Source organism: Biomphalaria glabrata, chromosome 9 (assembly GCF_947242115.1).
Source record: "Biomphalaria glabrata chromosome 9, xgBioGlab47.1, whole genome shotgun sequence".
NCBI classification, from domain to species: domain Eukaryota; kingdom Metazoa; phylum Mollusca; class Gastropoda; family Planorbidae; genus Biomphalaria; species Biomphalaria glabrata.
The window spans coordinates 7,132,703-7,146,747 of NC_074719.1; the positions used below are offsets into that span (position 1 = coordinate 7,132,703).

General features: G+C 36.0%; 1 protein-coding gene across 1 annotated transcript in view; it reads right to left on the bottom strand.

The window, feature by feature from the left end:
* Window positions 1–14,045, bottom strand: part of LOC106072077 (heparan sulfate 2-O-sulfotransferase 1-like) — a 73,092-nt gene that overhangs the window by 2,768 nt on the left and 56,279 nt on the right. Inside the window, exons 4-6 of the mRNA XM_056041180.1 lie at window positions 7,169–7,307; window positions 1,075–1,172; window positions 446–603 (exon numbers count right to left, since the gene is read on the bottom strand). Of these exons, the coding sequence (XP_055897155.1) occupies window positions 446–603; window positions 1,075–1,172; window positions 7,169–7,307 (395 nt within the window). The remainder of the gene's footprint in view (window positions 1–445; window positions 604–1,074; window positions 1,173–7,168; window positions 7,308–14,045) is intronic.

Consider the following 14,045-nt stretch of genomic DNA (forward strand, 5'->3'; position numbering starts at 1 on the left):
AAAGTGAGGCCTTCATTCTCCTTGGGTCTTACTTTCCCAAAATGGAATCTTTTTTCTCTCCACCGACCACCAGTGCCATTTTCAAACACCAGCCGCTTATGATATCGGAAGAGTTTGGCAGCAAATTCAAAAAAATCTTTTTCTAGCTTCCAGACCAAAGATTTATTTAGTTTGGTTAGTGTGGTGGGTGTGGCCTGAGCAGTCCGCTTCTTCTTTCTTCGCTTGACATCATGACCTGGAGATGACCAAACAGTCAGGTTACTTAAGGAAAGGACACTCCCTTTGGTCTGATGGCAGTTTGAGCACAGCAGAACTTGTACTGGACACTGACCCATTCCCATAGATCTATCCTAGTCTTGTGTTTGAGAAACTTAAAAAAACTTTTTGAATTTAAAAATTAGTTTTTGATTTTTGTATTTCTATGCCAGATTTAGCTACACGTTACCTTCAGCATACAGTCTAGTTGCCCCTTTGAAAAACCTGGGCAATGTTGCCTCAAGTATAGCGATAAAGTCCCTAAGCTCCTCTGTGATGCCCACTAGGAGATAATGATGGAGTAAGTTTCTCTTTGCCTCTTCAAGTGCCCATGAACTGCCCGGCTCCCTGATAGGACAAAGACAACAACATCAGTTTATATATACAGTCTTCATGTCATTGAATCTTAACAGTGGTCATCTAGTTAAGTGTATTCAGTGGCCATTTACTTATATTTATACAGTGGTCATTTACTTAAATTGGTCATTTAGTTAAGAAAACATATATATATATATATAAATATGGTGATAAGCATTTTGAAAGTAGTATGGACAGAAATATCAGAATTTAAATCATTGATTTCATTCCATGATTAAAAAGTCATTATAACCAAAAAACTAAAAAAACAAAAAAAAAGCAAAAACAACTAACTAAATGATGAAAAAATGATGCTATTTTTATAAATTTAAAAACATAACTAATAAAAAAAATATTTACATTTGTCTAAAATGGTAAAATATATTTTCAAACAAAAGTTAAAAAGTGTAATGATATATAATAATGAAGTCCCACTAGACTAATCATAGTTAATAAACTTACCAACAGTCTGCATGGTGACCACAAAAGTAAGGGATTTGAACCCACAGGTTTTCAGGATCACAGTCTTTGCCATCCCTGGCCACACACTCGTCAAATGACTGAATAGAAAATAACATAAAATAATATGTTGAACTTACAATGCAGAAAAATTAAATAGTTATTCAAGAAAAGGTTCATCCATTGAGACTCCATATAGTTTTTTAAAAAGTCAAGATTTGGGTAGTTTTAAAAGTTTCCAGAACAGATAATTCTGAAACAAATTATTATTCAAAAACACTTATAGTTTTGATTACAGATTTTTCAACAAAGAGACAAAGGCCAATGAACTCTCGCCTACAGCCTAAACTGGGCCATGTAATCCTAGGCCTATTGCAATACAATTTCTATGTGTTCCTAACTGTAGTCTGAAAGTGACCTAATTACAGGATATTTGTTTGTTGACTACAAGCATATTGATGACTAGAAGTACTAGAGATTTAATGAAAGATTATTATAAAAGTATATGTAGGATTGTGTGTGTGTGTATCATGGGGCTGTGGGCTGAACACACACTAGCCATGCTGAAATTATATGTAAGATTGTGTGTGTGTGTATCATGGGGCTGTGGGCTGAACACACACTAGCCATGCTGAAATTATATGTAAGATTGTGTGTGTGTGTATCATGGGGCTGTGGACTGAACACCCACTAGTCATGCTGAACTTGTATGTAAGATTGTGTGTGTGTGTGTATCATGGGGCTGTGGGCTGAACACACACTAGCCATGCTGAACTTATATGTAAGATTGTGTGTGTGTGTATCATGAGGCTGTGGGCTGAACACACACTAGTCATGCTGAACTTATATGTAAGATTGTGTGTGTGTGTATCATGGGGCTGTGGGCTGAACACACACTAGCCATGCTGAACTTATATGTAAGATTGTGTGTGTGTGTGTGTGTGTGTGTGTATCATGGGGCTGTGGGCTGAACACACACTAGCCATGCTGAACTTATATGTAAGATTGTGTGTGTATCATGGGGCTGTGGGCTGAACACACACTAGCCATGCTGAACTTATATGTAAGATTGTGTGTGTATATCATGGGGCTGTGACTGAACACACACTAGCCATGCTGGAAATATTTCTTAAGACTCCCCACCCCCACAAATATTTTCACTTCTTCATGTTCTAGATAACTCCAGCATGATACCAGGCAGGAATCTAAGCAGAGTTATCAGTGCTTCTTTCCCTTGCTGCAGTTCATTACAAGTTTTCCACTCCCCAGATATAAGATTACCAGATATATGTACTAAAACAGCTGACAGCAAAGGTGTGAATAGAACAGCTGCCTTTGGACTAGCATGATTGTAAATTCTTTATGTATTCCAGCAGCTGATAGATCTATATGTTAATATTTCAGATCTATTTATGACTGAATAAATTCCAGTTGTTAAATAATGCTACAGAAAGATCCTAGGTATCAACTAGTAAGACCCCATCACAAATGAAGATATTAGAAACAAGAGTATAACCCAAACTACTGTTAACTAATGTCAAAAATGCAAATTTAAACTCTATGGCCACATCACAAGGTCCTCAGGGCTCACTAAGATCTTCCTTCTGGGAACAGTACCAGGAAAAAGAAGAACAAGAAGACAAAGAAAACGAAGAGGAGACAAAAGAATGGACAAGCCTGTCATTGAATGAAATTCTGAAGTAAAAGAAAGAGAGAAATGAAGAAAGAGGGTCAACAGATCTTGTGTGGTTCATTATCAAATTATCCCTTTTAGCTATACAGGCTGTACACATTGTTTACTCTAATTATGTATTGTTTTTTTGTAATGAACAATTGTCAAACAAATGTCCTCACAGATAATAAAGATTATTATTGTTCTAGCAATATCATAGAAGCCAATCTCAATACCTCATAGAACAAACATTTCCTTCATTCATTATCCATCCCACTCATCTCAAGGTTTATGTTGAAAACCCCAAGTTGGCAGACGATAAAAAGTTAAAACTCATGAAACAAGAAAGACAAATAGCATCACGAAGAGACAATTGAAACAATCGAATGCAAGGCTGACTCATTAATTGATGACACCACCATCAACACACAGAAAATGTGAAGCTTAGAGCTCAAACTAGATGAAGTCATGATGGGAAAATGATTCACTTAAGATGAAGACAACAAAAAGCACTTTAAAAATCAATAATTATCAAACATTTCAACCAAGTGAAAAAAAAAACGTTAGTGCCAGTTAAAAAAAACAGCATAAAATGGTAGATCTAATGGCCTAGATTGATCTAAGTGTATTGACTCAATAGTTTAGACGCGTAGAAGTTTGGGACTAATCGGGGATTTCCTTAGTGACGCGTAGGGACATTTAAAAAGTTGGAACAGATATAGCTTCGAGACATTAAAGGACAAGGGACCCACTCCATTATTGCTTAGGACTTAGGTTATTATGTCTTAAGATGTGTTTTTCTAGATCTGACGACAGCGGACTGTGTCCTTCATTTATGAATAAATTGTTCTATTTCTAAAGAGGCCGTTTTACTTGATTTATCTGTTGAAGTTGTATTCCTTTTGAGTAGTATATGGAATAATAAGAACTCTCGACTACAAACAGCACCATCTCAAATCACAGCAGACAAAGCACACCTCTCAACAAAAGTATCCAATAAGTTAGAGGGAATGTTCCTATTTAGTATAGTCTAAAGTTGATGTTTCAATGGAGAGGATAGATCCAGTAGCGGATCTAATGACAACTTTATAGATCTAGACCTAAACTTGCCTGTCTAGCCACGTGTGTACACTTCAATGTCATGGCTCATGCCCTATAGCTGTGTCTTTATTTATGTTGCTGATATTGTCCAACATATTGTTACTAATGAACAGTGACAGGTAGAGGTCACTACGTGTGACCCCGGCGAGATGACACAACAGCGAGTGTTCTCTGGAATCTACGTGTATAAAGAAAGACGGGAAGTGACGTGTCCTCACGCGATGTTCCAGAAGGTACTAGCAGTGTTTTTACAACATTGGAGAAGCGATTAGGGACTCTAGATCTATATAACCAGTGAGTGTATTTTAAAGTCAGTCGTCGGTAGAGTTGTCGTTACTGTCGTCTACTGTACGAGACAGTAGAAGAGAGATGTGTACGACTCGATGCAAGTTAACTAGGGTAGAGTTAACTGGAGTGGACTAGAGTCGTTAAAGTCTATACAGCGAACTACAGGGGACTTGAGCCTAACAGCTGATACCGTCGAAGTAAGACGTGTACGGCTATGATTCGGTAAAGTTGAGTAGACTCGGAACAGCTGAGTAAAGCGGAAAACGCTCGATGCAAGTTGAGAAGAGATGAATGGACCTCATTCACCAATCGTAAACTAACTAATTTAGCCACGTGGTTCTCTATCTCTTCTATACAAATTACATAATACACACAGGCTGTCACCTGACAGTTTTTTTTTCCATTGTTTTATCAATAGTATCACGTGGCTAAATGTTTGTTTACGATTGGCGAATGAGGTCCACTGCAACGAAGTACAGTGAACTGTAAACAACCAGATATTGTACAGTGTTCTACGTACTTGTTGCAGTGACGAATTGCTAGAGTTTATAGTCAATGGAAGTTCTATGAAGTTGAGTTGGCAAGTTCTTTTTTATGTGTGTGTGTCTACTAATACATTTAGCAAGAAGAAAGAAAAATACGTAACACTTTGGTATAAAAAATTAGACTAAAACAGATATTTTCTAGACACACAGTTTAGGTCGTCGCGAAGTGGGCGACTGCTGTCAATCCAAACAAGAACGGAGCGGTACAAAAAACTCGTTCGTACCTCACTCGGTCAGACTCTATCACCGCCACTCATTGATCAGGGAACATGAAATGCACCAAGATACCTGTGTGTAGTCGCTGAATGAACTCTTTATGTTGTGTCTGTTGTATGTATGTGTATTTTTTCTGTTGTGTTGTCTTTATATGAGAAAAGAGTCCTTGTAATCACAACAAATTTCCGTAAGGATCAATAAAGCAGTCTTAGTCACTTCTAACTTGATCAGGCTAATGAAAACATTTTTGTGTTATTTATTTCATGCCACGATTTTTAGAGGAAGTAGCTGACATTAAGCAATTTATAAATGGCCATTCAGCACATAGACACACACAAACACACATAGACACACACAGACACACACACACACACATATATATATATATAAAGCCTGTGTAGCGCAGTGCATTAAATGTGAGTAAGAATTACAGAGTGAGAGACAAGGCTGCCCACTTTCACAAAACTCTATTTCAAAATCTTCCTTGAAAGGTAAATGGGAGCACTGGAGGAGGAAGACGAATGACGGAATTGCGCTTTGCAGACAATAGGAGATAGTCTAGCAGGAAGAGGAGTTAGCAGACTTGGTGGTGCGCAAAGACAAGACTTCCTCAGTATATGGTCAAGTAGCAATTAGACATAAAACACGGAACCATAATCTTCAAATACAAAAAACAAAATTTAATAAAATACTCAGAAAGACACAAAGATAAAGGCACATTCCTCATACCATATACTAGGACAAATGTGTACAAAATCTCCTTCTTCCCAAGTGCTATTAGAGCATGGAATGGGTTGCCTGATTTAGCCAGGAAAACCAGTGACTTGGCAGAATTTAATTCATTGGTTAACATGTATGACTAGATGCATGACGCATAGGACGTAATCATCTTCTTTTTTGAAGTAACGTCTGTATTTTATAAGATAAAATATGGTATTTAAATCAATGACAACAAAACAAAAACAAAACAGCAACACACAAATTATCCACAAAAGCCTACAGGGCTTTAAAATTGACATCAGTATTAGAGGAGAGAAACAAAGACGTGTCAGTAGTTTTATATGCATCGAAGCTCTCGTTTTAGATGAAGGAACCAAACCTGAACTACTGGCTAGAATAGCACAGTCCACAGCAGCACTTGCAAAACTCCAAACACTATGGAAAGACAAAGGCATAGCCCTCGACACTAAAACCTGACTGATGTGCTCCCTGGTCATGACTACATTCGTGTATTAGTGAGTCTTGGGCGCTCACTGCAGAACTAGACAGGAAGATCTAAGCAATGGAGAGGCTACAAGAAGATCCTAAGTTTCACAAATACCTCATCACATACAAAAATATTAGAAACTGGATTACAACCGGTATTGGGCTCCACGATGATCTGCTAACTACTGTCGTAAAACACTTAAACTAAAACTTTATGGCCCTATCACAAGGTATTAAGGACTCACAAAGACCTTCCTTCAGGGAGCAGTACCAGGAAGAAGAAAAAAAGACAAGAGAAAGCGATGGGAAGACAACATAAAAGAATGGACGGTTCTGCCATTGATGATACCCAAGGCCAAAAGACAGTGAGGAATAGAGAAAGATGGTCAATACCTCATGTACGGGATAGGCGAGAGGAACATTATTTTAAAGAACGTCTGTAAAGCGTCTCACGGTACACTTTACAAACAAGAAAATATTATCAACAGGACGTCTGTAGAGCATCTCATGGTACACAACAAGAAAATATTATCAACAGGACGTCTGTAGAGCATCTCATGGTACACAACAAGAAAATATTATCAACAGGACGTCAGTAGAGCATCTCATGGTACACAACAAGAAAATATTATCAACAGGACGTCTGTAGAGCACGTCATGGTACACAACAAGAAAATATTATCAACAGGACGTCTGTAGAGCATGTCATGGTACACAAGAAAATATTAACAGGACGTCTGTAGTGCATGTCATGGTACACAACAAGAAAATATTATCAACAGGACGTCTGTAGAGCATGTCATGGTACACAAGAAAATATTAACAGGACGTCTGTAGTGCATGTCATGGTACACAACAAGAAAATATTATCAATAGGACGTCTGTAGAGCGTCCCACGCTACACTTTACAAACAAGAAAATATAAGAGGACGAATCCTGGAGCTTCAAAGTGTATGACAAGTAGGTGTGGAACTCAAACAATGACATCATCAGGACGTGTGTTAATCAAATGTTTAGAACAAAACACACACACTCGTAGACAATGTGACACAGTCACGTCCAAACTGACCTCGTTATCCCAAGACTTCTTCCTCCTCAAAGTAGGCCGGAAGTCGTCACCAAAGCGGACAAAATAGTAGTAGGATATCAGCCTGTCCAGCGGCTCTCTGACCATGTTGATGTAGATGGGAAGTTTCTGGACACCAAACCTAAAACAAAGCAACAGTGAGCAGAATAAGACTAAACATTGGAGGTGTCTTGTTTTATAGTGTCTTGATAATAAGACTAAACATTGGAGGTGTCTTGGTTTATAGAGTGTCTTGATAATAAGACTAAACATTAGAGGTGTCTTGGTTTATAGAGTGTCTTGATAATAAGACTAAACATTAGAGGTGTCTTGGTTTATAGAGTGTCTTGATAATAAGACTAAACATTAGAGGTGTCTTGGTTTATAGAGAGTCTTGATAATAAGACTAAACATTGGAGGTGTCTTGGTTTATAGAGTGTCTTGATAATAAGACTAAACATTGGAGGTGTCTTGGTTTATAGAGTGTCTTGATAATAAGACTAAACATTACACCAAACCTAAAACAAAGCAACAGTGAGCAGAATAAGACTAAACATTGGAGGTGTCTTGGTTTATAGTGTCTTGATAATAAGACTAAACATTGGAGGTGTCTTGGTTTATAGAGTGTCTTGATAATAAGACTAAACATTAGAGGTGTTTTGGTTTATAGAGTGTCTTGATAATAAGACTAAACATTAGAGGTGTCTTGGTTTATAGAGTGTCTTGATAATAAGACTAAACATTAGAGGTGTCTTGGTTTATAGAAAGTCTTGATAATAAGACTAAACATTGGAGGTGTCTTGGTTTATAGAGTGTCTTGATAATAAGACTAAAAATTGGAGGTGTCTTGGCTTATAGAGTGTCTTGATAATAAGACTAAACATTACACAAAACCTAAAACAAAGCAACAGTGAGCAGAATAAGACTAAACATTGGAGGTGTCTTGGTTTATAGAGTGTCTTGATAATAAGACTAAACATTAGAGGTGTCTTGGTTTATAGAGTGTCTTGATAATAAGACTAAACATTAGAGGTGTCTTGGTTTATAGAGAGTCTTGATAATAAGACTAAACATTGGAGGTGTCTTGGTTTATAGAGTGTCTTGATAATAAGACTAAACATTGGAGGTGTCTTGGTTTATAGAGTGTCTTGATAATAAGACTAAACATTGGAGGTGTCTTGGTTTATAGAGTGTCTTGATAATAAGACTAAACATTAGAGGTGTCTTGGTTTATAGATTGTCTTGATAATAAGACTAAACATTAGAGGTGTCTTGGTTTATAGATTGTCTTAATAATAAGACTAAACATTAGAGGTGTCTTGGTTTATAGAGTGTCTTGATAATAAGACTAAACATTAGAGGTGTTTTGGTTTATAGAGTGTCTTGATAATAAGACTAAACATTGGAGGTGTCTTGGTTTATAGAGTGTCTTGATAATAAGACTAAACATTGGAGGTGTCTTGGTTTATAGAGTGTCTTGATAATAAGACTAAACATTGGCGGTGTCTTGGTTTATAGAGTGTCTTGATAATAAGACTAAACATTAGAGGTGTCTTGGTTTATAGATTGTCTTGATAATAAGACTAAACATTAGAGGTGTCTTGGTTTATAGAGTGTCTTGATAATAAGACTAAACATTAGAGGTGTTTTGGTTTATAGAGTGTCTTGATAATAAGACTAAACATTAGAGGTGTCTTGGTTTATAGATTGTCTTGATAATAAGACTAAACATTAGAGGTGTCTTGGTTTATAGATTGTCTTGATAATAAGACTAAACATTAGAGGTGTCTTGGTTTATAGATTGTCTTGATAATAAGACTAAACATTGGAGGTGTCTTGGTTTATAGAGTGTCTTGATAATAAGACTAAACATTGGAGGTGTCTTGGTTTATAGATTGTCTTGATAATAAGACTAAACATTGGAGGTGTCTTGGTTTATAGATTGTCTTGATAATAAGACTAAACATTGGAGGTGTCTTGGTTTATAGAGTTTCTTGATAATAAGACTAAACATTAGAGGTGTCTTGGTTTATAGAGTTTCTTGGTAGATGAAACTAAAAATAAAACATTTTACTAAGACATACAACACAATCAACTTGACAAATTGCTCCCTTTATTAAGTTCTTGAACTAAAACAGGTCTTTCATTCCAGCCTCATTAGTAGATCCAAATAGTATTTACGGACTCCCTTAACTGTTAAGTATTTGGCATAGCCACTAGCTAATGAGGGCCCTAGGGTAATGCTTAATGAATGCCTCAAGTGAAGTTTTTTGGGATGAGCCAGAGAGAGAGAGATTGAGGGAGAGAGATAAAGAAAGAGAGAGAGAGAAAAATAGAGAGGAACAGAGATATACTTGAACCTTGCGCGAAGACATAATGCCATAATAATGAAAAGTTCTGATCTAGTTCCTAAGTAAACTTTGACTTGATGCTTTATTGTCATTTCGAACAACACACAGATCTACAATGGTTCTCAAATCTTGAAATACACATATGCCCTATAAGTTCCAACAAACATTTTTCTTATCAAGTTATACAGAAAATAAAAAAAAGGGAGAGAAAGAATCAAAGAATTAGAGATAAAGAAAGCGACAGAGAGAGGGAGAGACAAAGAGAGGAAGAGTGGATCAGAGAAAGAGTGATAAAAAAAAATACAGAGAGTGTAGGAGAGGTCAGGTGACAGTAGAAACCTTTATTGACGAGTAAGACTTAAGTTGTCAAAGACCGAAGCCATTTTTTAAAAGATAAGATAAAATGATATACACAGATCTATTGTTGTAAAATCAAACTGTTTACTAGACTTGACTGGTAAATAAATGAGATAGAGTCAACCAGTGTCAGTCAAAAGCAGAATTTCTGAAAATATATTTCTTAATAAAGTTTAAACAAAAGTACACAACTCATTTCGACATGTTGGTCATTACATTTGTTTTGTGTGACAGTTATCACGATTTCAACATACGTGTGACTGAATGCAATAAAACATAACCCCCTCAAGAGTTCATAATGTGTAGACTCAATAGGAAACAAAACACAATCACACCAGGCAGCCTATGTATGTAAACTAGTGTAAACACAGTCTATTTTCTTATATATGTGCATGTAGACAAATCATTACTTCATCAGACTGTCCCACATCGTTTGACATCCATATCCTCATTCATTATCTTAATGAATCTTCAGTTTAAAATGTAAAAAAAAATACTTTAAAAAAAATGTTCACAGATCTTTAATCTGATCATGTAAAACATGTGTACATCTTTAATATACAAACATGCGAATATAGGAAAAGAAACGTGTAGCTCTTAAAAAGAAACGTGTACATCTCTAAAAAGAAACGTGTACATCTCTAAAAAGAAACGTGTACATCTCTAAAAAGAAACCTGTGCATCTCTGAAAAGAAACCTGTGCATCTCTGAAAAGAAACCTGTGCATCTCTGAAAATAAACATGCGCATCTCTAAAAAGAAACCGGTACATCTCTAAAAAGAAACCTGTACATCTCTAAAAAGAAACCTGTACATCTCTAAAAAGAAACCGGTACATCTCTAAAAAGAAACCGGTACATCTCTAAAAAGAAACCGGTACATCTCTAAAAAGAAACCTGTACATCTCTAAAAAGAAACCTGTACATCTCTAAAAAGAAACCGGTACATCTCTAAAAAGAAACCTGTACATCTCTAAAAAGAAACCGGTACATCTCTAAAAAGAAACCGGTACATCTCTAAAAAGAAACCGGTACATCTCTAAAAAGAAACCTGTGCATCTCTAAAAAGAAACCGGTACATCTCTAAAAAGAAACCTGTACATCTCTAAAAAGAAACCTGTACATCTCTAAAAAGAAACCTGTACATCTCTAAAAAGAAACCGGTACATCTCTAAAAAGAAACCGGTACATCTCTAAAAAGAAACCGGTACATCTCTAAAAAGAAACCGGTACATCTCTAAAAAGAAACCTGTACATCTCTAAAAAGAAACCTGTACATCTCTAAAAAGAAACCTGTACATCTCTAAAAAGAAACCTGTACATCTCTAAAAAGAAACCTGTACATCTCTAAAAAGAAACGTGTACATCTCTAAAAAGAAACCTGTACATCTCTAAAAAGAAACCTGTACATCTCTAAAAAGAAACCTGTACATCTCTAAAAAGAAACCTGTACATCTCTAAAAAGAAACCTGTACATCTCTAAAAAGAAACCTGTACATCTCTAAAAAGAAACCTGTACATCTCTAAAAAGAAACCTGTACATCTCTAAAAAGAAACCTGTACATCTCTAAAAAGAAACCGGTATATCTCTGATATACTCCGACACACACACACATACATACATACGCCTTACTTTCTACTTTATAGTTTATAAGAAGATTAAAAAGAAAACTGTAATGGATTTGGTAATTACCTCTCAAAAATGATTATTTCCTAATAAAAGCGTGTTTTTTTTATATTTATTTTGTATTTATTTACCACTTACCAAAGAACACAGTACACCACAACAACAATTTACATTTCTTTTGTTGTTGTTTTTGTTGTTGGTGATGGTAGTGCTCACTTTTTAAACTAAGACGAGACTGAACATTTGAATCTAATCATTCTCATGGACGACTATCAGAAAATGTTTGAGACCCAGTGCATTAGAGAAAGAGAATTGAGCCCCATAACTGAGACTGTCTACTGTGTGAAATGTGGAATAAGGCTGGTCAACTGGATCACTGACCAAGTCTTTCACTGGACGTGGGAAGTAATTGCCCTGTCCCTTTGTAACTCTATCCTCCTTCTAGCAGGCAGAAGAGTTCACTTAAGGGCACGGAACTGACCACATCAGATCAACGCCATTACTAGACAGATGACCACATTTACTGCTGGACTTTTGTGTTGACGTTAGTTCAGCCGGTACTAAGGACTAAATCTCATTACTGTGGAACTAAAAAACCATACTCTATTATAGTTAGTACCAACACGGTCTTACTGGAGTCAACCGACGTTCAGTGCTAATAAAGAGTGACCCGACCAAATAGAGCGAAATTTCCATATTTTAGTAAACGAAATTCCTGGGCAGCACAATTTTGTATAATATCAATAGATGTGAAATTATGCCATAATTGCAAAGAATTGAGCTTAATAACTAGTGTATGTATACAAAGTCAAGTGCTATTAGAGCATGGAATGGATTGCCTGAGCCAGCCAGGAAAAAACAGTGACTTGGCAGAATTTAAATCATTGATTAACATGCATGACGCGTAGGGCGTAATCATATTCTTTTTTGAAGTAACGTCTGTATTATATAAGATAAAGATAAGTTAAGAAAGAAAGTACTTTAAAATGTTATCTCATTCTCCTATTTCACCAATGTTTAAAAATGCATAGCTTGGCAAAAAAAAGAAAAAAAAAAAGAGGTATATGATGATGATGTGTGTTATGGCATTTGTGTTATAGTATAATCAGAAATCTTGATTATCTGCAGCATCTCTCTTTGATCAAACCAGGGCGTCTCTTGCCGCAACGTTGGCAACCTTAGGGTGTGTCAGGAGTAGTTAAGCTGGCGATCACTTTTCTTATCTCGCCAAATCTCATTTGTTCCACCTGCCGATGTACATACTATCTTCCAAGAACTAAATGATGCTCGGCCAGATGTTGTAGGAAATTTGCAGGACTCTTTAAGAGGACAACTACATTGGATGCCAGAGACAAACACCGCAGATTGACTCCAAGATTCCCGATAGCATTATGGAATGTAAGAGATCGAGTACAAGAACAAACAGTTGAGTGATGTTATCATGTTATTAGCTATCTATTACTGGAACAAACTATTCAGTGGGGTGATGTTATCATGTTATTAGCTATCTATTACTGGAACAAACTATTCAGTGGGGTGATGTTATCATGTTATTAGCTATCTATTACTGGAACAAACTATTCAGTGGGGTGATGTTATCATGTTATTAGCTATCTATTACTGGAACAAACTATTCAGTGGGGTGATGTTATCATGTTATTAGCTATCTATTACTGGAACAAACTATTCAGTGGGGTGATGTTATCATGTTATTAGCTATCTATTACTGGAACAAACTATTCAGTGGGGTGATGTTATCATGTTATTAGCTATCTAGTACTGGAACAAACTATTCAGTGGGGTGATGTTATCATGTTATTAGCTATCTATTACTGGAACAAACTATTCAGTGGGGTGATGTTATCATGTTATTAGCTATCTATTACTGGAACAAACTATTCAGTTGAGTGATGTTATCATGTTATTAGCTATCTATTACAGGAACAAACTATTCAGTGGAGTGATGTTATCATGTTATTAGCTATCTATTACTGGAACAAACTATTCAGTGGGGTGATGTTATCATGTTATTAGCTATCTATTACTGGAACAAACTATTCAGTGGGGTGATGTTATCATGTTATTAGCTATCTATTACTGGAACAAACTATTCAGTGGGGTGATGTTATCATGTTATTAGCTATCTATTACTGGAACAAACTATTCAGTGGGGTGATGTTATCATGTTATTAGCAATCTATTACTGGAACAAACTATTCAGTGGGGTGATGTTATCATGTTATTAGCTATCTATTACTGGAACAAACTATTCAGTGGAGTGATGTTATCATGTTATTAGCTATCTATTACAGGAACAAACTATTCAGTGGAGTGATGTTATCATGTTATTAGCTATCTATTACTGGAACAAACTATTCAGTGGAGTGATGTTATCATGTTATTAGCTATCTATTACTGGAACAAACTATTCAGTGGAGTGATGTTATCATGTTATTAGCTATCTATTACAGGAACAAACTATTCAGTGGAGTGATGTTATCATGTTATTAGCTATCTATTACTGGAACAAACTATTCAGTGGAGTGA